Here is a 23,822-nt window from a genome sequence, read left to right as displayed (position 1 = left end):
ATGTGAAATTCCAGGCAAAGGTTTTTCCTTGGCCTCTAGGGAGTGTGCATACAAAGTTTTACACAGATCCATGCAGTTATAGCGTCACCATGAGGCTGAGTTGAAAATGTTCAAGTGGCATTTCTTCCTCTGCCTAGTGGGAATATGTTGAGTTTTGCATTTTGTTTGAAACTGAGCACTCCTGAACTTTGGATGCCAATCAGGATGGAGTCTGAAAACCTGAAAGACCAGTTTTGTTGAATGGCTCTAAGAGACTGTGTACCAATTTGCGTTTGAACAAAATCTGTAGGTGTACTGTCCAAAAAAGTGTTTTTCACAAAGCGGCATCCTGGTGGCGCTATAAGATGCCAATGTGAAAACCTTTGGGCAGAGGTTCAGCTGTGGCATTCAGGGAGTGTGTGTGCAGAGTATGGCTGTGATCAAGCCAACGGTGCCGGAGATTAGCTGTCCACAGACGGACGGACACACACAAACGGACGGAGTGCAAAACACTCTCTCCCCATTACGCCTTCGGCCTGGTGGAGACAATAAACTAGGCAAGTTCATTTAAATCTTTATTAATTCATTTAATGTAGCAGCAGGATTACAGATATAAACAGAAGAGTATACAAACGTCCAGACAAAGGCAAAGTACATGTTAATAATAGTTCAGATGTCCGATAACACACACCAGGGTTGACCTTTAACCCCTACTGCAGGGTAATAAGGCTAGATACTAAAGCTCAAGCTACACAGAACAGAGAGAACGGAACAGGTTGGGCAGAAATGTGAAATTCAAAGGGAAACTGATCAAACTGAATATACACACCAAGATACTATTGGCAAATGACAGATTTTTTTTTTAATCACGGTTGCTTCGTTTGATCTTGGCTGAAGCATTTCATTGCATTGACAATGTTGACAGACACATCAACACAGGAAAAGCATTCCGTGATTCAACAATCTCTGCTGTCTTGTCCCTTTTACCTCACACGTAGCTACAAATCTCAAGAGGCATGAAGAAAACTATCTTGGGTTAAAACAAAAAGAACACAAGTTGACAGCCGACTGGTTACGCTGCAGAGCAGTTCTGATGAAAGTAATCACTGATATTCTGCCAGGGAGTGATTTGCTGGGGGGGGGGGTTCATATAACTTGATGTTATATGAACTTTGGATGGATGACTTTACATAGTCATTGAGAATAAGACAGATGGCAATGACACAAATGAGACACTGGTAAACAGCAGAGCAATTATTTCATTGTCAAGGCACACAAAGTTCTGTTGAAAGCATCACAATTGAAATTCAAGATACCTCTGCAGTATATTTTACATATAAATATACATGGATATTCATTCACACACCACATGACTGAAGGACAAAATGGATCTTGTGTAAAGACGTGTGCTATCAATCACCACCACTGTTAAATCAACATTTTGAGATGGCTGTTTCAGACGTGGTTATTTAAAGAGTCACTGAGCAACTTGAAATCCATGACGGGGGCTGGATGTTGAAATGTAATGTGACAAAACACAACAGTATGCTGCAACCTTACAAATGTACTATGCACACAATGACATCAGGTTGCCCTTGAAATTAAATATGCGTTCTCTAAAACTGTAATTGGTCCGATGTTGCAGAGCAAGCTTTTTCCACACCATGAGGTAAAAAGATTACATTCACAGAACTGAAATCACAGGTTGGCTTTCTTTGTGTTGGTATGGCTTCAAAGAGGCAGTTCTCTTATGTCCCGTTCTGACTTCTCGCATTTTATCATGTGCTCTTTAACCTCTGAGAGGAATGGAATGCTTGAAAACATCATCACTAAGCGCTGACCTGATCAAAGTGCCTTTTGCAATGCACATTCTTTTTAAATCAAAGTCTACCACCCCTCCCGCCAAAAATAAACAAAATGCACTGCAACTTAGTTACACTGGCTGTGTATATTAATCATAAAAACGTATATAATGATGTCCTGATATACTCCTAGATGTCAATTTCTATTTGGACACATACCTGCCAATACCTTATCCAACACTTGATTTCAGGCAAATGTATCTGTGATATTCTGTAATGAGGAAAGAAAAGTATTTGTCTTACAAAAATACTCTACAATTTAATTAATGGGTACGAAATTTTATAAAAGTTGCTTCAAAATGGATTGCTCTGACAGGTGCATTGACAAAAATGGTATGAATATGAAAATGTAAACAAATGCATATATGAGCAATTCTAACCATAGCATCTGATTAGTTTTCATAAAATTGTCTAGTGATAATGTCAAACTGGCTAACGTTCTCGATATGGAAAGTACAGTGGAGTTGTTTTGCATTAAAAACAGTTCAACATACAGTATTAGAAGTGTAAAATGAGTAACATTTTGTGGAAACATCACTGCGAGATTAACGGATCTAAAGAAAGTACCGTTTACACATTTTTACTTTTGACCTAGAAAAAAATAAACACTGAGTTACTATCCACGAAAGAGCTGCATAATTTAAATGAGTAAATAAGTACATGAGTAAACATCGAGGATATTTGAAAGTACTAGTATGAGACGAGAACGCTTCAGAACAGGAGCTTTGGTATGCCTGGGTGCACCCAGCTCTTTAAACGATTCATGTATGTACTATTGATATGAGTATAAGCTGTACTTTAATTAATATCACATCAGAAGTGCCCATCACACCTGTACATAGCACCATAGATAGAATCAAAATGGCGACCTCTATGTAACAGAGATTTATTTTTACCAGTGAGCCCCTGTCAACGACACAAGGGCACTGAGTGCCAAATTCATATGGCGCCGGCTTTCACACTCAACCAACACTGAGACAAAAACTTAAATATCTAAAATAACACAAAACAGTCTCTCGAATGACACAGATTGTACAATAAAATAGTACAAATAGCAATATGAGAATCCTTCATTTAGATGCATAACCTAATAAATCTATATTTTTTGATGTGGTTTCTTTTTTTTGTCAGTGTTTAAACACGAAGGCAGAAAAAACCATCAGTTCTTTGTAGGAATGGTCGTTTTTTCTCTTTTTTGACAGACTTGACTGGACCACTGAGATTGAACACACAGAGGAATTCAACAGTGAACAATCTATACAAAGTTATCTACAACCCCCAAAAATATAGTGACATGAAAAATGTAAAAATGTTTGGTAGAGATGTTTAAAATATATGCTTTTACAAAGACAAAGGGCTTGTATGCTTTTCCTTTCTTGGACGTTTCCAAGTACAAATTGGCTAGGTCAATAGAGAGCTGTGGATGGATATATAAGGATTAGCTGGTTACACAAAAGAGGTTATAAAGTGCTTAAGATAAAATGTTTATAAAACCACACTACTCTTCATTTTCACTAGTGAGAGAAATAAAATCCACGTGAATTGGTCAAAGTTACCAACCCCATCAAGAATAAAATAAGTACACACTACAGTTAAATGCTTCTTAAAAATGGTAATGAGGAAAGCTTCTGCGAGCCCGATGGTGAAAACACTGGGAAGTGCCAAGACAAGGCCAAGACCTATTCATCACTGTGTCTGATATCTAAATACACCACTGTCTGCATTCTCTCTCTGTGCATGTGCAATGTGATATCCCATCCGTCGCTGGCCAATTGTTTTTCCAACCATTTACATTGTTTTGACCACATAAACTCGTCTCCTCCATTCGCAGACATTCTACTGCACATCCCATTTCCAGTATTTCTCCACCCGTCCAAATGCTATGCAGCCATTACTCTTATCAACCCCTGGAATCACATGATTAAAAAACACCCTGAAAACAAAACACTGCATACGTGAGACTGATGGGTGAAGTGTTATTACGGGCCTCTCTGATCCTGCAAGAGGGCTAATAACTCGGGCAAAAGGAGAACTCGTCAATTAGACTGAGATGGCTAAAACAGGTGTTACACAAGCTATGTGAGTTACGGGTAAAATTATTCTTAGCATGTTTAAAAACCTTTATCCTTTTTTTTTCTGGGGGGGGGGGGGGGGGGGGTCTAAATCTATGTGGTCCCAGCAGTTGTCACTGCTTCTGAAAGCTCCCTAGGAGTTCCTCCATCTTCTCCATGTTGGCGGAGTCCGATATGGATGCCTGCATAGCATTCTGTAAGCCACTCTGCATCTGGAGGCCAGTCTGCATGGGAGTCGGCAGGCTGGTCTCTATGGCTGCCTGTAAACTGGACTGCAGGGCTGTCTGACTGTTTGCCTGCATTGCGTTCTGCATGGCGCTCTCCAAGCTGGACTGCATCTGTGCCTGGAGGTTGCTTTGGAGGGCGTTCTGTAAGCTGCCGTGCAGGCCAGCCTGCATGGGGGAGCCGGTCTGGGCCATGGGCTGTGGCTGGCTCTGGGCCGCCAGCGTGGGTCCTGATGAGGGGAGCAGCTGGGATGTGTCTGAGGAAGAAGAGAGAAAAAAAGGAAATGGAAGGTGATGTTTTTTTGGGTGCCACTTACTTAATATTAAAGAACAGTTCCGTTCAGTTTGTGTCTCTGGATAGACTCTTCCTGGAATAATGGCACACAAAAATAGTAGTCATGGTTGTAAAAATTTAAATTCACAGAAACATCTGTATAAACTGCTGGTTAATTACACGTGTTGGAGAGAGTAGACCGATGATTTGATTACAAAAAAAGGAAAAAAAAGGCAATGATAAAATATAAATTGTCATTTAAATTTCACATTGAAAATATTGTCACCAAACTAAGACAAAACAAATTTTGTTTATTCAAGACACTTTTCTCTTTGTTTTATATTTAGACTATGGGTACATTATTTGTAGGATTGCTGCTACATCAATTTGAAAGCACCTCGACACAGAGTGTACGGTACATTCTAAGATGAGTCACTGGTGACAGTTATGGCACCGATCATTGTACACTTTATGGGAATGCAGGCTTATCCTCTCTGAGAGGCGTGATAGAGCTCCGACGTCAAGATCAAAGGGGGATTTTAGATCGCCTCAACTGTGCTTGAAAAATAAACATGTCATCCCGGCCGTTTCATGGATATGAAGAATCAACTGACTGAGGGAAAACGCTAATGTTACTGCTACTGAATTAGTTACATTTTTGCTAGAAACAGACTATCTATGAGTGACTGACTGTCGCAAACGATACAGACACCTCCCTGACAAAAACGCAGAGACAGCTTGTTTATTTTTGGACCACAATGCTTATATGAAACTATTTTAAGATGAGTCCATGTTATTCTCCATAGAGAAATTACTGCCGTGAACCAGGGGATGAGCGAGTGACGTTAGGACTTCGGCGCTCTATAAGCACTGGTATCTGTTTATTTTCAAAGCCATCTCAGGAATGGTCCCCCCTTAGATTTGCTCTATTTAATTAATTCTCGGTCTATCTGTTATACAGTAGTTCATTTATTTTTTCTGTCTTCCGAATTTAAATGTATATTGTAAACTGTATCTGTATCTCGGCTACATTGAAAATGAGGGCCTGCCCCTGAATTGTACTCCGAGTTTAATAAAAGGTTATGATGATGATCATAAATAACTCCCATATAAAATTATTGTTTTTAATAATCGTTTGTAAGTGTCTTGCCAGCGTAACCATTTTCTGGGTGATAAAGTCCTGCAATGACTATGATGATAAACTTGTGTGCGTCAAAACTTAATGTATATTTACATATTGCTGTGCTACTCTAATCCATCTGTAACAATACATACATACATACATACTCAGTAGTATAAATTAGTTAGCTTTGCATCGCCAGACTAATATCACTGCGTAGATATCAGTCTGTAATCTCTTCAGGTTCCAAAATCTCTGTTTGGAACCTGCATTTCCAAGGGGCTAATTTAAAGAAAAAACTCTGATGATAAACCTGACCACATTTGCATACTGGGCCCTTATTGGTGCCCTACAACTTAGGGGGCCGTGAAATCCAATCACAACTGAGCGGGACCAGACCAAATCTGCTGAGGGCATTTCATTATCTTTTTTTTTTCCACTGGCAGATTAGTCTGGTTTTCAGGTTACATTATAGTAGGAATCTAGGATGTATCATTTTTGGGTAATTACACAGACAGAGGTATTTTAATCAACAGTGAAGAGAACAGAGCAGAAGGATAATAATCTTACCATTCTGAATGCCAAATACAAACAGGCTAGGCGGTCCCTGTGGTGCCACACTCCCACTCACTGTTGTCTGGAAAAGCTGCTCAGGGGGCTGTTGGCCAGGATTGGCCACCACACCAACACTGCCCTGTACCACGAACAGGGTTGTACCAGATGTCGTGGCCTGGTTGCCTGAGAGAGATGTCTGTGGCAGGAACAGCTCCACTGGTTGGCTGTTGGCGACACCGTTAGAGCCGGGTCCAACCTGCATCGGCTGTTGTCCCTGGAACAGGCTCTGTTGAGGGGGCTCACCGGAAGAAGGGTTGCCACCCACTGAGCTCTGGTCCTGGAAGGACATGGGCTCTGCCGGCTCTGGCTGGGGCATCCCGACGCCTACCGTTACTACGCTGGGTTGAGAGAACAGGAGGGAAGAGGGTTCCTGGGGCCGTGGGTCGCTGCTGCTCATGGGGGAAGGGCCTTGGCTTTGGGTACTGAAGAGGAGAGCTGGGGGTAGAGCCTGGGGGTTAAGGTCTGTGGTACAGAGTAGCAGGCCAGTCTGTTGGGTCCGGGGATGAGGGCTGGCTTGAGAGTGGCTAGGGATGTTCTGGAACAAGGAGCCCTGCGGTCCCAGTGGAAGCTGCTGCTGCGGCTGTTGTTGCTGCTGTGCATTTTGTTGTGGAGACTGTTGCTGATCCATGGGGGTGCTCTGCTGCTGCATGGGAGAGAGCTGGGCTTGGGGCTGGAACATGGAAACAGGTTGGGGCTCACTGGCAGATGTCTCCATGGTGGAAAGGAAAGCTAGCTGCTGCTGCTGGGGCTGAGAGTTTGGGGACAGATACAAGTTGGAGCCTGTAGGCTGTTGTTCTGGGTTAAGATTACCACCTGTCAGAACAGTCAATGTGTTCTGGAGGAGGGCAGCCTGAACCTGCTGTTGGGAGTTCTGCGTTTCAGCCAGGGGGCGGGGGGACTGGAAAAGCTGTTGTGGGGGAGACGTGTGCGACGGAGGCTGCTGCGGGAAGCTGGTCTGGATGGTGAGCAGCTCCCCGGCCTGCTGGAGGAGAGAGACGGATGGCTGCGACTGAGGAGAGGAGTGAATCTGAGGCTGCAGGAGTTCGGCCTGAAGCTGCTGCTGGAGGTTCTCCAGAACCTGCTGCTCCTGCAGCTGCAAGTTACTCAACGCTTGGTTTTGCTGCTGCTGAGGAGAGGAGTGGATCTGGGGCTGCTGGAGCATCTCAGCCTCAAGCTGCTGCTGTAGTTTCTCCAAGACTTGGTGCTCCTGCAGCTGCAATTGATGATGCTGTAAATTGTTAAGCATTTGATTCTGTTGTTGCTGATCCTGGAGTTGCATGTTGTTGAGGACTTGATGTTGGCTTTGCTGCTGCTGCATTTGGTGTTGTTGTTGTTGTTGCTGCTGCAGTTGTTGTTGCTGCTGCTGCTGCTGTTGTAAATTGTTAAGCATTTGAGTCTGTTGTTGCTGATCCTGGAGTTGCATGTTGTTGAGGACCTGCTGCTGTTGATTTTGCTGCAGCTGCTGTTGCTGCTGCTGGATGTTCTCTATGATTTGCTGTTGCTGCTGTTGGTCCTGTGGCTGTAGGAGAAGTTGTTGTTGGATCTGTATGTTGCCAAGGACTTGCTGCTGTTGCTGCTGGAGATGTTGTTGCTGTTGGTGATGCTGTAAGTTTCCAAGGATGTGTTGTTGTTGCAGCTGATGCTGCTGCTGCTGGTACTGTTGCTGTATTTGTTGTTGCTGTTGCTGCATTTGCTGCTGTTGCTGCATTTGCTGCTGCTGCTGCATTTGCTGCTGCATTTGCTGCTGTTGTTGTTGTTGTTGTATTTGCTGTTGCTGTATTTGCTGTTGTTGTATTTGCTGTTGCTGTTGTAATTGTAACTGTTGTTGTGAAGTCTCAAGTCTCAAGCTGTTCATGTTTTCTTGAACATGCTGCTGCAGGGACTCAGCAGAGGGCGTTTGGTTGTACAACACAGAGTTGAGCTGCTGCTGAGCCACGGCCGCCTCCAACACCTGCTGAAAGGTGTTGCTTCCGGCCTGCAGCTCCCTCACCGCCCGCTCCAGCTGGGCCACTTCTTCCTGGGGAAACAGGGGGACCTGGGTCTGCTGGGGCTGGGAGGGGGGAGCCATCTGGGGCATGGCCACAACCACGACAGTGCCACTGTTGTTCGACCTCTCCGGAGCGAGATTGTCTTGGGGGTCTCTGAGGAACTGCTGGGGTACCTCTGGGGGTATAGGCGGGATGGTGGTGTCCCCTGATACAGGGAAGGAGGTTGTAGGGGCTATATCCTGCTTAGGTATTGTGCTGAGGGGTTCTAGGCTAGGGAAAACAGGGGGAGCCTGCTGTAAATCCACATCTTCAGGTTGCAGGGGCATGGCGCTCGGAAAAGACTCTCTCCCGGGGTGAGGACTGGAGCTGAGCTCCAGCGTCTGTTGCACTGAGGCCAGTGGGTCGGGAGATGACTGTGGAGAGACAGAAATAAACATATTACATAAACATAGTACATATTCTAATATGGATATACATTTTAATGGATTCCTCCTGTAACTATGAAAAACATTGTTCCTACCTTAAAGACATCTGTGGGTGGTGGGTTACTGGATACTTCCATTGGAGTGACCTCTTGGCGTTTGGAAGGCTGACTAGAGGAATCAGCTGGGTCAGCGGTCATCGTTTTTAACTGGTCATCAAACAGACACGTCTTGACCAAGGAGGCTCCCTCTATTTTTACAGCGAGGCCAAGTGAGTTATCCCCTGAGAAAAGACCACAATGGAGCAAAACCTGTGAGCGAAACACTTGCTGATGGGCTCGTACACACTGGACAACTTTCAAAGTCACAAGATAGTAAAAAAAAATTGGCAAGCACCAAAAATAGGTCAGCGTCAGACTAATCTGGGCTAAAATCCTGAAGTGTGAAGGCAGTATTAAGTCTCTCCCTCAAATTCCCGCTTTATATTTCATAGAGAATGAATAGCGCATGTTGCCTGCAAGCAGATGACCTACAACATGACCTCAGTACTGAAGCTAGTGTGTATACCCGAGTCTGGAGTGTAGGTGAAGGGCTGGGCCTCATGTGATCGTCCAGCATTTGTCATCACAAAGATCCCCACAGAAACAGGAGAGGAGATAGACAGGTTGTGGAATGGAGGGACCGTCACTATCAAGTGATTCTGGAAAAGACAGCAGACAGATTAGATTGGGTAGTAAAAGGCTGTACCGCAAAAGGGAAGGATCAGAGGAGAATCCCATTTTGTAGCACAATCTCAGCCCATGCAAAGCAGCCAAGTACTGCTAAACCAGCTTCTATAGCAAAGCAGAAGCGTCGCAATATCAAATGGGTTTACCTGATGGAAAAGGTCCATGTCGATCTGTGCCTCCGCATGCCAGGAAGCATCATCTGACAAATGAAAGAAAAGGTGTTTCTAGACATAAATCTTTTGATTCAGAAAGATACATACTGTACAATACAGGCAGGATTCAGAAAGATACATACAATACAGGCATGGTGATCTCAAGACCGGGGTTCGCGTGAGAGCACATGTTAGGGCTGCACAATGTTTATGCCAGAGAGCTTAGAGATATGACTATTGGTTCACACTTGTCATTTCAAATTAAGTGCAGAAACAGTGAAAACTAAGCATTGAATTCTGCCACATTCTATTTTTTTAATATTATCCAGTGGGAGTTAGATATGCTAATAAAAAACAAAACTAAAACTAAAAATTAAAACAGTAAGCAAAGACATGGTAAGTGTTAATTGAGAAACAAAATAGGGTACAAAAACTGCAATTTAGCTGTTTGAGTAAGAGGAGTATCATCTCCCTCCTTAATGCCAAACTGAGCTAACACAGGGTTTGGATCCAAGTTACCATGTAATGTAATAGGGGATTCACACTGAGACGGACTGAATCCGTTTCATTGGAACCGTTTCCGAATACGGTTGCCTGGTCCCCGATGGCCATGATTCACATTGCCCAAGATTCAACAGCGCACCCGGGTACACTTGCATAACACACTTTAATCCTCCAGATGGCGGTTTGCTTGATGGCTGGCGCGCACGGACACTGACCATCAACTGTGCGACATTGTCTCAAATAAATCCAGACACACTGCATTGCATTGCCTCTTTGCCGTTATACTACTTCACTGTCAGCCTGCCTGCTATTCACTGTGTCAGTCAGTTCTGTGCTCCAGTGTACCTATTAGTTTGCTATGGATTCTACTTCAGCATTATTATTATTTTGTTTTACTTTGGAAACTGTGCCAAGCAAAGCCCAAGAGCCACGTGTAGTCCGCAGAATAAGATCAGCGCGTACTGCGGTGCTGCGCGTATACGCAGATTCAACAGGAGACGGGCGGCGTTGAGAAATGCGCTGGTGTTACGCGTCGTGCAGCGGCTGTGATTGTTTTTGTTGAGGCTTGGCTCGTCGCCTAGAGATTATGTCACGTTCTTTAAAAAAAAACAGTCCACTTCCTTCTTTAGGTACGCATTCATTCACATTGGAACGATCCGTATCTGAATACACTTCAACGGTCCAGAGACCCGCCCCCCATGCGGTCCCGGGGACGGTTGGGCGATCCGCTCCCGGGAACGGTACGCATCATTCACACTACCACAACATCTGCCAAGTGGTCCCGAGTGCGCACCCGGGACCATAGTGTGAATCCCCCATTAGAAAGGGTGCTAAAAACATCTCTCCAGAACAGTTGCACCTTAGGCCACAGTTAGTATTGATGACAAAGGGTTGCATCACTGGTCTTACATTTATCACAGGTGGGGGGGTGATTTCATCATAGAAGCTGGAATGTCTACCTTTGGAAATGTGTGCTCTATGAACTACCTTAAATTGCAATAAACAGTGTCTCTTGCACAATACTTTATTTTGACTTGACGAAGCGCTCTTATTTTTGTATGACTTGATGAACCTGCTTTACAGACAAGTTCACAGAATATCACAGATCACGAATGTCATGCTGTTCTTAATCTGACATAAAGGCAAAGCTTTTCATCTGGAAGGCTTTCATAAGCCGCTTGCGCATTCAAGTCTTTTCACATGTCATCCATCTAGTAATTCATTTTCAATGAGGTGAGCGAGCAGGCCTGTGAAACGGACATATTTGTGTCTCACGCACACACCCATACCAGGGTTGAATATCCAAACTTTTTCTCCCTGCGACGTGCCGGTACAGAGAGATTGGGTTGAATGAGCTGAACTTGAAACAAGTTATTCAACTCTCATGCATGGAGGGCTGTATGTGATTGACTGACTTTAACTTAACATGCGGTGAGAGTGTCCATATCATATCCTTCTGCAAAGTTATATATTGCATGTTCATATAGTTAATAATATGATAAGAATCATTTAGCTCTCCTGTGAGGGTATTGGGCAATGGGCATGTGACTGGTTGGTGTCACATACATGATGGAAAACACAACTAACTACATTAGGTCATTGTGGTAATAGTTTCCTGACATGTACAGTAATTTCGATGCTAACCAATTCAGCATCAGTGGTGGGGTGCGTAGAGGTCTGGGGAAAACCCAGACCCCAGATTTTACAATATGAAATCCCAAGTTGAACGCAGTACCTGCAACGTTCTCCTGGAAAATTACTTTGGTTCCTTTGAGGAAGTTCTTCCCGATGATGAAGACCTCCTCACCTCCTTTCACCGAGCAACTGTGCAGGCTCTTCTTCAGAATCTCTGGCACCCCAGCCGGTTGGGCTTGACAGAGACAAGAAATGATCGAGTAAAGCACTGCTCCAAAATAATATCCCACCTAAAAGCATGCCGGTCACAGTGTTGCTAAGCTGACATGTACCAATCGAAAACCAAGAATGATATTCTGACTGCCACTCACTGCAGAGAATGGCCGATGAGGTCATCTGTAGAGTGAGGACTGATCCATCAGGTTGGGTGATGTTGACTCTGAAGGCCAGCCTGGCACGTGTGCTCTTCTTCTTGGAGCCGGCCACACCAATACGTGCCTCTACATCTGCATTACGCAGCTTCAGGATCCCCACACAGTCCACACTGTGGAAAGAGAGTATGTCACTTAACATTGGACACCGTTGTTCGTTTGGTCAGACATGGCTTCAAGTAGTGGATAAAGGCCAACACTGAATTCACACCAGCGGCAGCGACCGAATGTCCGTAGTGCAGATAAGATGGCTGTGTCTGAGGTATGAGTGACACCCTCGTCAATAAGCGAGCTGTAATCCAGAAAGAATGTGCAAAGTTTGGGGCGAGTGAGTAGGGGTTATAATAGAATGCCAAGTAAACTTAGCATCTGTGCAGATAAAGACAAAAACTACACTTATACAAAAAAGTACACTTCTCTACTGTATACTAGAGTACGTACGTACATTTGTGAACAATGGGTTTTAAAGAGGGTTAGTGTGTCTTAAGCAATATCTTATTTTCCTTATTTTATTGTCAATACAGTCCAGTATTATTCTTATTATCTTGTATTGCTGTTGTTGTTTTTCAGACCATGTGCCACAACATGTCACTGCTCATACCTGTAGGAGTGACAGACAGACAGACAGACAGACAGACAAACAAACAAACCCCTGTTGGTTATTAATTCTCTCTTCCCGTTATTCCCCAGCACTTCTGTCCTCTTCAGGCTGATGTTAAGGCAAAGCGTGTTGAGACGATGTTTGTTCCTGCATGCATGTGGTGGTGGGTATGGAAGACCAGTGCCAAGTCAACTGCAAAGTTAAAATCCTCTAGTGTTGAGAAAAGCAGCCAGTTGATGGCTCTGGGCTTGTGTTTAATTGTTCTTCACATCATCCAGTCTACTCTACGTATGACTATGTTGCTGCCTCATTGCTGTCTCGACTTCAAAACTGTAGTCATAGTAAGTCAAGACCACACACTTCTGTGGGCAGGGTAACAGTGTGCATAGTTGGGAAGTCATCGCCAGAAGACCTCAGGGTCCTAAACAATGGCTTGAGATGCAATGCTATAATGCAAAAAGACTCACGTTTCCATGATAGTTATGTACCACAATGTGTTAATCAAAAATTTACCTTCTTGACCCTGACCATCAAACTGCACCGTACGCCAGATAGTTAGAGCTCCATTATATAAAGTTTCATGGCCAGATGTTGTGATTTCATGTTGATACAGTGTGTTCTGTTCAGTCATGTGGACAGAGTCATATAACACTCAACTAATAATTACGAACATGTTGAATTAACAGTGGAGAAAAACATGATCCCTTACGCTAGTGTCATGTCAGTGCTGGGCTCCAGGGAGATCTCTATGACTGTTGTACCCTCAATGTCCACTTCCTTGCAGGCGGTGGTGTTGCGTCCTGTCACCCTGCAGGCCTGGTAGAAACCATGAGGTTTTACTCTGCCCGCATCGTTGGCTACAAACACCTGCAGCACCACCGGCTCATTCACACCCTCCAACTGGGGATGACAAAGCCAAAAGAATAAATAATAAAATACAGAATTCATGAGATATGAACAACTCCAAATAAGATGACAGTTCTTGTTAAGAACCATCAGGCTTTTTAGAAAATTAGGTTATTGGCTCAGTTCAAACTTGGCCAAAAAATGTATTAAAAAACAACAAATGAAATAAAATAAAATCTCTGGTGGGTGCCTAGGCACCCCCTCCCCATTGAACAAATAAACAAGAATAAATAGTATTAAATACACTTTGCACCCCTGTTCTGCTGGCACTGCTGGCACTGACTGGTGGATTAATTAAACTGAATGATGAATTATATACCTGTCTCATATGGTCATATCACTCAAAGTGCTAAGAGTGAAGAGAGATACTAAGAATTTACAGCTATATAGTTTTATTTTATTAAATCCTCCATGAGGCTAGGTATAGAACCGTGTCAAAACAAATATCTGAGATATAGCCGAAAACAATTCGCACACGTGCGTGTGCACGTCCCTTTGCACGTGCGGGGACGGCCGCTAATAATCTTGCATTGGGCGCAAAACCAAATCGGAGCGGGGCCGCTTGGCTGTATGTGTGTAGTGTGTAGTCCCTAGTCCCAGGGAAGTCTAGTCCATGTCCATTGATTTTAATAAACAACTTTCTTTCACTATCCTGGTTGAGCAAATGTTTCTACCAGACTCTACTGGAGCCCTGAAACAGCTTTAACAAAGTACAAAGTAGGGCTCTGGGTAGTGGGAATATCATGTAGATACTAGCACACGCACAGTGAAGAGACAGCAAAGCACCAAGACTGCGATTATGTGGTCAGACCAATAGGTAGTTCAGCCCCCAAAGCACCCCATATATTACACTGTACACGGAATTATCCTCCTGTTATGAAGCAGCAGTTATAATTTATTCATCCAACCTTGATGGTGGGGAAGCCCTGCTGTGTTTGGTCTTTGACAGACCCTCGGCTGCCTTCCGTCAGGTAGCGAGCCCTGTGCTGAGTCTCTGGCTGGACGAGGATCTTCAGCTCTTTTCCATCAGTCTTGTGGGGGTACTGACCTGACAGCAAGCCGCCCTTGATCAGTGTCCCTGTCTCCAGGGAGCTGGGTGGCAAAACACAACACATAACAAACAGCATTGGGATGGATTTCCACAAATTCAATTATATCAAAATGAAATTAAGTTGAAATTAGCTAAAAATTATCCCAGGTCAGGGCAAGGCTATGTGAGTTGGTATAAGGATAAAACAACGTGCATAATTGAAGGGCAACTCACCTGGGCTTTGTGCTGGCCTTGTCTGGGCCCAGCTGGGACAGGACAAAGTGAGGGGCTTTGGCACTGTCGGCATCAAACACATCCATACTGTCCTCTGGAGGAGCAGGCTTGGGTCCTGGCCGCTGGCGAGGGGTGCGCTTTCTTGACTTGCGTGGGACCTCCGTGTTGTCATTGTAAGAGCTGGTGCTGATCAAGCTGAAGTTGGAGGTGGAGTCATCAGCCCACATGCTGCTGCTGTGCTCCGAGTCTGGGCCTGTTGGAACACTAGGTGCCGCCGGCTCCTCTTGGCAAGACATCTGGCTATCGTCAAACAGGTCCTCTGGGGGAGGGGAGATACTCAACACAGGCCTCCGCTTGGATGGGGTGCTCTGGGGCTGTTGCTGGACTCCGAGCCCTTGTGCCACTCCCGGACCGAGGTCTCCCGCTCCACTCTTGCCTTTGCCCGGGGCAGACAGACCACCGTCCACACCCTGCATCTCCGAGGTTCCCACTCCATCCCCTCCACTGGCGTGGAGATGCTGGGAGGCCTGGAGATGGTCTGACGCTGAGGTAGAAGGGGCCGTGGAGGGGCCAGAACAAGGCGCTCCCATGGCCAGGGAGGAGGAGGCGGCAGGACTGGAAGTGGAAGAGGTGGCATCTGTAGTGTATACAAATTACACAGTTAGTACATTATGTCCAACACAGAGCAGGCTAGCAGTCCCATTCAAGCAGCTGAATTTGTGCATGATTTGTCCAGATTTCCCCTCTTCCCAACTCTAAATTCAATTGCCTCCTGTGTGTTATATGCTCTCACTATGCATGCGAGAGCTCTCGAGCATTGATCAATTATGCTGAAGTTAAAGTTGAGAAGGGTGTATATGGCCCCACATTGTTTTGATTCTTACAACACTACAATTGACTTCAATTAAAACCAATGTGACAAAACTGACATGCTTTGTTTACAAAAAACAAAAGCAGGCTAAAAAAATTTACATACACATTGCCTGAAAGAAATATAACAAAAATCTGGTTAAACTTTGTTGTACAGCCAAATTTGCAAGGTAGCAATGTGGCGCAAAATTGAATTTGCTGGGGGGTAACAGTAGTTTGTGCAATGTGCATTCAGTAGTAGTAGTACACAATAGTTTGCGCATGCCAATTGGAGGATTTGGTTGGGACTGAGCGTAGCCATGGAGACAGAATAAACAAGCCTCTGACCTATGGAGCAGTGAACTGCAGACCATTTTATATGCAGACACTCCCTGCCTCAGAGGGAACTTCCTGCAATAAAAACGAGACAGCCAATGAGCAACAAGAGAGCTGATCATTCAAGATTCAACTTCTGTCAATCAGTAAATTGGACGAGTTAAAGGGAGAACTTATGTAGTTGATCATTTCTAGACACTTCAAAGCGATATGTATTTGGTTAAATATGATTTCATGGTCAAGGACATTTACAGTTGTCATGCTTTTGATCAGCAATGCTTAGGGCCAGCTGGGTCAGTCAGGAAAAGATGGCGTTAACAAAAAGCGCTCTCTCCAACTTGACTGTTGACCAGTTAGTTCTCTCTACTCTCAATTATTTCTCTCTGTTCTAATAAAGGGATCCTTGACAACCATTCTTGATGTTGGCTGCCATTAATTAACCATGATCTAAGATCAGATGATGCTTTTTCCCCTAGTTTGACTAGTTTCCCCTAGTTTGATGGTCTGTCAATTACTAGGGGCAACTTCCATTTGCATTGATGAAGGACAGAACCAGCATTACAGAAATCAGTCAGTTCCTTTAAGATGGACGTGGAAGCATCTCAGGTGCAATATCTGAATGCTCAGATGTTTGTGGAAAATGTTTAAATAGATACTCCGCGAGAGCGAGACACATTTTCCTGCCAGACACTTCAAAGCGAAGCCTAAATATAGGCTAGACAGATGTGATATTGTAGAGGTGCTGCTGGAGGAACCTCACTGCTATTCTAACGAGGTATATGTCACTATATGACATCTGCCGACAACAAATAACTAATGCTGCCTAATGTAGTTCCCTAAAGACATCTAAAGGCTATTCTAGTATTAGTAAGCAATCTGGATGTATAGGCTGGCTGCTTATTAACTGTGTTCAACATGGTGTCCCTATTTATTTATTTTATTACACGACTTAGATCAACACCACAGCTACAGTGTATAGACCTACGGTAAGTAATATCTGAGACGACTGTGTCGCATAATCGTGCCCGGAATGTTCCATGGCATCAGCTGATGCATATCACCTACAATCAGTAATTCATGGACGGGTAGGGTGAAGGAAGTTGCCCCTAGACACTGATGAGATGTCCCCCCCCCTCCCCTACTGGTTTAGGGCCGGGACAAACTGATTCCAGATCATGGCGTTAAGTGTGGAGGGGAGGCAGCTCACCTGACGCCAGGGCAGCAGAGGGGGGCGGCCCCGCCTCTCCCCCACTCTTTTGGCTCATGGTGGGCGCGTCTGTCTGAGAGGACGAGGGCTGGAGCTGAAGCTCTTTGGGGAGGAGGTCATACACTGACTCTGACACGACAGAGGAACAGGAGAAAATGATATTAGTTTAGTGTCTAAAATAAAACACAAACGCACTGACACACACCAGGTACGGTAGAGTTGTCCCCTCTACTTCCAAACTCCTATTATATATAAGATATATTGTGATGAATGAGGCTGAGAAGGTTCCAAGTGGAAATAATAATGCTAGTAAACACTCAATCTGAGAACCCCGAAAACAGCGCCCTTTTCCTTTTTGGGGGGGGGGGGGGGGGGGGGGGGGGGGGGGGGCTGTGTGCATGGCTTGATCTTTGATGGGAGCAGGATTCCCAGTAGGCTACTACCAAACACCACTGCTATGCTGTAACAGACCACAGTGGGTCGTGGATAAACAGATCATTAAGTTGTCTGGTTGCCTAGAAACAGAAACAGTCCCATCGACACCGTGACATGGATATTTCAGCTGTGTCTCTGTGGCATCCAGCGTGTGCAGCAGTCATCTGATCCGGTGTGACTTAGCACCGGCAGAACCGCGACATTGACAGACACACGATCTCACGGCTGTCTGCTGTGACGTCAGCAGCCAGGGCTGTGCAGGGGAGAGAGGGGACCACACAAAGTCACCCACTACAGACCGCACAAAGACCTACACTGTGTACAAGACCAGTGGAGAACACCGTAGGAGGGCTGAACAGCTAAAACACTGCGATGCAAGGCCAGGCCACTGTCTTGCTGCGAGTTCACAGGTTGCTTGGTGTGAAACCAGGCCGACCAGAACAATCAGACTGTTTTCAAAACATCTCAGGGGGGCTAAACAAAGATCTCTATCAAACTGTGCTGACTTAGACAACTTTGCCCATATCATAACCTTTTATGTGGCGTCTGGGGGGCGGGAGGGCTGTGTGAGTGTGAAACATGTCTGCCAAGATCATCACCCCCCGTCTGTTCGTTGTGCCTTGTCTATCCATGTGGAGAAAATGAGTCTTTGTGCATGGAACGTGTTAGTGTTGCCTAAGAACCCAACATGACCTCAGTCCTGCTTCAGACAATCTCCCTCTCTCAAGTCGCTGACCTCTCGTTATATGTCACAGTGACCAGAGGGCACCTGCTCCACTTAGGCCCTAAACGAGTAAACGTGTTTTCATTACACCACATTCTAACTCTCTCTAGTGTCTGCTGCTTGCATGCTGTCACTTCCTGCTCAACAGTAGAGCCATTTAACTTGAATATTCTGTGTGGTGTAGTGGTTTATGCTCAAATTTGCATGACGTAATCCAGGAAAACAAGTATTCTTAAAACTAGTTTAAGTTAGTTTGTTTTTCCCCCCATCCAAAAAGGAAGACAAACTTTGACCAACATAGACTAGGCAGCTGTTAAGACTTAATATAGCCCATCCCCCGTTTCTCTCAAATTATGACATAATTATTTGTCTATGGAGGAAATACCATTGAGGAGACTTTGTCTTAAACTATGAATCTTATAAACAATAATACTAGTAGTACCAGGGCCGTATCCAACACATCAATACATTTCTTGTTAAAAGGCACACTGTAAAAGAAAGTATTTATTTTGCCGTTTTTTTATTTGCTCTCAAGAGCACATTTAGCTTTTACTCATCTGCCCACAAAGTGAACTGTGTTTTTTTTCCTGTTATTTATTTGTTAACATAGCCTGCTGCCTGTACACACCATTGTACAGAATGTATGGCCTATAGGCTTATATTTCAGGGCCTCTGTGACTTACATGTGACAACATGTAAGTTTAACTTATCACAGTAACCTATATGAATAGGCCTATAAGAGAATGACAAGGTTCCTATAATGACGTAGTCTGTAGACCCATCTGTCTGTGTCCCCTTTGTGCCCACATATGGAGAACCCTAATACCAATCATGCCATTGTCCATCCCCATATATTGTAAGGGCTATTTATGGATATAATTTGGTTATTTGGTTGGATCGGCGGTTCTGGACAATTGGATATTCAAACTAGTACTAGTACTCGACGGCGAGCACTGCACTCCCTCGAGTGCCATGCCAAGTTTGAAGTCGGCCAGTCCCATATATGCACATGACCATATTTATATGGGCATAGCTGTCGGATCTCTGTATCCGTCAGCTGTCCAGCCCTAATGTGTAACGCCCATTTGATGCAACAAAACTCAGATGGCAATTTTAACAGCTGCAGGTCCACCTCATTGTAACCTTGTCAGAATGTTTCCACTAAACTCGGGTCATAAGTTATAACCCCCACGAGTTGAGAAACACTGACTTAGTCTATACTTAGAACAATTCAATTACCTCACTACATAGCTATGCATGGCTCACATTACACATGTCTAACAGTTTTGCCAAGCAGCAAGCCCACCGGTACAATTTTATTCTTTGCAGCTGGGCCACTGCTTTGATAGGGATGACAGATGAATAGACAATTCACTGGGATACATTTTTGTTACGACTAAAAAAAAACGATGAATGCGAAGAATGTATCTCAGTGCCCAACAATGGCTGGCTTGAATACTCAGATTGCTGAACACATATGATACGCTCAAGGCCGAGTGCAGACAAAGAGCTGCTCAGTACACTCAAACATCAAAGACTGTCATTTTTTGGGCGATTAACCATCTCAGTTTCCCTTGAATCTATTAGCAAACCTCATCACCACTTTCACTTCTGCACTGCTCCACTTATAAATGCAGTTGGAATGGTTTATCCTTCTTATGCGTACCCAATGATCACAACCGCGAACCTGGAAACCTAGATCACACATACTGTATGTACTGTAGACTCAGTCGTACTCCAATTGCCAAACTGGTTCATGGACACTATGCTTGCTTACTGTAAATACTGAACAACAGACACAATAGAGAGATGAGGAAGAACATTGATAGCGATACACAACCAAAAACAATCATGCCTTTGTGGCTCCAACTTTTTGTTGAAATGTATATTAGCAGACCTACACGGTACGTGGCCTGCTGTCCTGTCTCTGTTACGCCAAGCCTGATATAGATGAGGTGTCCCACTAAGATATGTTTGATGAGCGATTCAGCTCCCCCTCCCCCGATACACACTCACACCCAATTACTGAGATATAAACTGTTATCATGTGATCACATGTATCATGTGATCACAGTGTGGGACCATATGGCAAGATCCACTGAGCATTGCAGGGTCATAGAACAATGTTTAATGCTGGCTCATTAGCACCCCATACTTAGCATGGAGAGCTGGAGACAGATGTAGGAAGCATGAGATCAGGTGGCAGGTAAAATCTGAATCAGACATCCGGGTGTTGTATGTGTGTGAACTACTGATCCAACCAACCACTAGTTGGGAGTCAACATGTATTGTAGGCTAGAGAAGCTTGGCGGTTATAAGGAATGCGAAGGCAGCAGAAATAGCCTACTCTGCCATCGTCCAGTTCCCTACAACAACAACAAAAGCTAAATCTACTCAAATTATTTTACTGCCCCTCTAAAAGAGCATTGCACCGCTCAGGGCCTAGATATGGTCACATGGTTATAATGTTGATTTCATAGGGTGCGAAGGTGAATGCAAAAGGTATTGGTGGTATGATCTTGAACTTGACTAGGCAAGGACTGGGCTGTCACATGGGTACAGTGAAGGGTGTTCATTGAATGTCTATCCCTAGTGTTGTTTTGAATTGAGTGACTCAGTTCACACATGGCTGATCATATCAATGGCATTGGACATTTTGAACTAGATATTAGCAGAGCCATAGAGTAAGACAGAGTTACAACAACTCTGTTCACGTCCTGGGGCCAGGCTCTTCTACATAGACTTCTATTGAAAAGTAACTGTCTTACAACCAGAAGTTTACGGAATGCATTGGAGTCTATGGGCTCACACGAGTACCTGAACTACGTGACCAGGCTGTTTTCTGCCCTCTCAATGTCTTAACTCTGTCTTACTCTATGGCTCTGGACATTAGTACGTCAATGATTATTACCTGATAATTAACTTAAAATATGATTAGACACCTGCCCCGACATCCAGAGTACCTTCATTTTCAGTGACATCAACTCCCCCCCCCCCCCCCCCCCACACACACACAGTCAGTTTCTATCTTCAAAAAGGATCACTTGATGTGGGACACCTCATTATTACAGAAAGTCCATGTGGAATAACTAAACCAATTAGAATAGTAGAGCATGCTCATCCTCCAACTGTTAATCAGGTGCAGGAAACAAACAAGATCAGCATCAAACATAACATAACTTGCAAGTTGCTCCCACTATGTTTATTGCAAGTTGCAACATTAACAGAAACATCCTGTGTATGTATGCATTTATAACTGTGTGATTGTCCATCCTATAGTTACATCTGTACACTTGCAGAGTTAAATGATCTAACCTAGCAGTAAACCTAGTAAGAGAAAGTAACAGACCACACACACACACACCCCACGAGGACTGAAGTAATGAGCGATGGCTCAGAGAACTTATAAGTACTAGCCTAAAGAGCCCCCCAGGTAGTGCATGTACAGTATGACTATGACACCTATATGGCTTGTGATCACATTCCAACGCTAGCCATTATTACTGATCAAAACAATCCCAGAACAGATTCTCTAGTCTAGAGACCCAAAGTCTGCTCTCCGATCAGTCAACCAGCACGATGCATGCTGATGCTACCAATGCTATCCAGTAGCCAGAGCCAAACTGCTAACATGTACCTAGCTAAGTTGGTTAGCCACACTGGCTGGCTGTGGCAGTAAAGGAAACGAATGCTAACTAACGTTAGCTCGCAGCTAAGTGTGAGCTAGATTGACATTCACCTCGGCTCTAGCTAAATCGGGCACAAAAACGGGTTAGTGCAGTCACCGAAACGCAGATTCAACCTACAAATCAAATCTTACCTTTAGAGTATAGGGATTTGGGGGAATTAAGGTCGAGATCCGAGCTAAGGAGGGATATAAAATCAGAGGGCATCGCAACGCTTCATCGAGGGGAGGGGAAGCGGACACCCTCTTTGGATCGCAAACCCAGCGGCCAGGCAGGAGCTGCTTCTGGTAGCCACTTTTACACACGGAATGTCGTTCAAACGAGACACCGTGCAGCATCCAAGAAAGGTCAATGCGATTAAAAGGAATAAAACTCTTCAATGTCCAAACAACCGTTTATTAGCACTTCTCAGGTGTAGTGTGTCTTTGAGGAGAGAGACATTTAGCTGCTACGTTGTGTCTAATACACACACACTCACATTGCTGCCATCCTGGCCCCTCCCCCTTATCATGCCAGTCCCATGCACCCATATGTGCATCATGTTAAAGTATCAATAACATCGTAATAACTAGCCTAAGATTTAGACTCTCGTAGACTTATCGATTCTGACAATTTCCACCTACGAGAGGATTGTAAATGTCAGAATCGATCAAATACGTACATCTACGAGAGTCTAAATTTTAGGCTACGTAATAACAACATTTAGGGTACAACTCTTAATTGTTGTTTTATTTACTTGCAACTTTTTTGATTGGTGGAGCATAGTCTTAAATTGCAATCCGTCGACAACAACGTACATCATCCCAACAACTCATAGACTATAGGCCTAGGCCTACTAAAGTTGTCAACTTTGGAACCCACATGCATTCTGTCTGGTTTTCCGAGGGTACTACTACTACTCTACTACTACGTAGTATATAGTATATATACTACTATACTACTAGCCTACTACTACTACTACTACTACTACTACTACTACTACTACTACTACTACTACTACTACTACTACTACTACTACTACTACTACTACTACTACTACTACTACTAATAATAATAATAATAGTAATAGTAATAGTAATAGTAATAGTAATAGTAATAGTAATAGTAATAATAATAGATTAATCAATAAGTAATCATGCACTAAACTGGTATCAAAGGGTAAGGATGCCATAAAAGCAAAAGGTAAATACAAGTAAAACAATAATTTTTACCTCCTCTATGAGGATTTCCTGTTTTGACTATAGTTGTGTATACGTCTCTAAATGTTTTGATGAATTGAAAATGGTGGGCCCCACTGTAAACAAGTGTAATGGTGTCGTCCACTCACAGCAACAAACCATGTACAACCCAGATTCGGCACAAACAAGGGACTAAATTATTTTCGCTCCTATGCCACCAAAATGTGGAACGCCCTACCAACAGTCATTAAGACATGTGAATCCCTTGACTCCTTCAAAACCGCTCTCAAAGGGCACCTACGGATGGCTGCATTTCGAAACTGGCCTCTGTAAAATCCCCCCCCCCCCCCCATTTTCCCTCACTGTATATTGTATCTTTTCCCTTTTTTTGCTTCCCATATGATGAATTCCTGTCTGTTCTTTACCTACAGAGAAATGTCTATTTCACTATTTGTATGTCTCTAAATGTTTGTATGTCTTTAAATGTTTTGATGAATTGAACAATGTGGACCCTGTTGTAAACAAGTGTAATGCTTAATTGGGTCGTCCACTCACAGTTGACAGTCTTTGTATTGAGTTCGTGCTTAAAATGTACTGTAAATTCTACAAACTGTTAATAAAGATTTCAAT

General features: G+C 44.0%; 1 protein-coding gene across 4 annotated transcripts; it reads right to left on the bottom strand.

Annotated features, from left to right (window-relative positions):
• Positions 1–541: 541 nt before the first annotated feature.
• nfat5a (nuclear factor of activated T cells 5a) lies at positions 542–22,478 on the bottom strand. Of its 4 annotated transcripts, none has more exons than XM_083764000.1 (12): positions 22,149–22,478; positions 17,170–17,298; positions 14,778–15,414; positions 14,422–14,605; positions 13,317–13,507; positions 11,947–12,119; positions 11,676–11,810; positions 9,431–9,483; positions 9,124–9,256; positions 8,655–8,839; positions 6,102–8,547; positions 542–4,394 (listed from the first exon to the last, which is right to left on the bottom strand). In XM_083764000.1, exons 1-12 carry the CDS (start codon positions 22,219–22,221, stop codon positions 4,027–4,029), a joined length of 4,707 nt encoding a protein of 1,568 aa, XP_083620126.1. In that variant the 5' UTR covers positions 22,222–22,478; the 3' UTR covers positions 542–4,026. The 4 variants fall into 4 exon arrangements, with proteins under 4 accessions (XP_083620126.1, XP_083620128.1, XP_083620129.1 ...); XM_083764002.1 differs by lacking the exon at positions 22,149–22,478 and adding an exon at positions 15,975–16,037 and having other exon boundaries at positions 17,170–17,211; XM_083764003.1 differs by lacking the exon at positions 22,149–22,478 and adding an exon at positions 15,998–16,037 and having other exon boundaries at positions 17,170–17,211.
• Between the last annotated feature and the right edge of the window lie 1,344 nt (positions 22,479–23,822).

The sequence above is a fragment of the Protomyctophum parallelum genome (assembly GCF_964188405.1).
Source record: "Protomyctophum parallelum genome assembly, chromosome: 4".
Taxonomy (NCBI): Eukaryota; Metazoa; Chordata; class Actinopteri; order Myctophiformes; family Myctophidae; genus Protomyctophum; species Protomyctophum parallelum.
This window is presented reverse-complemented; position numbering and strand designations above follow the sequence as displayed.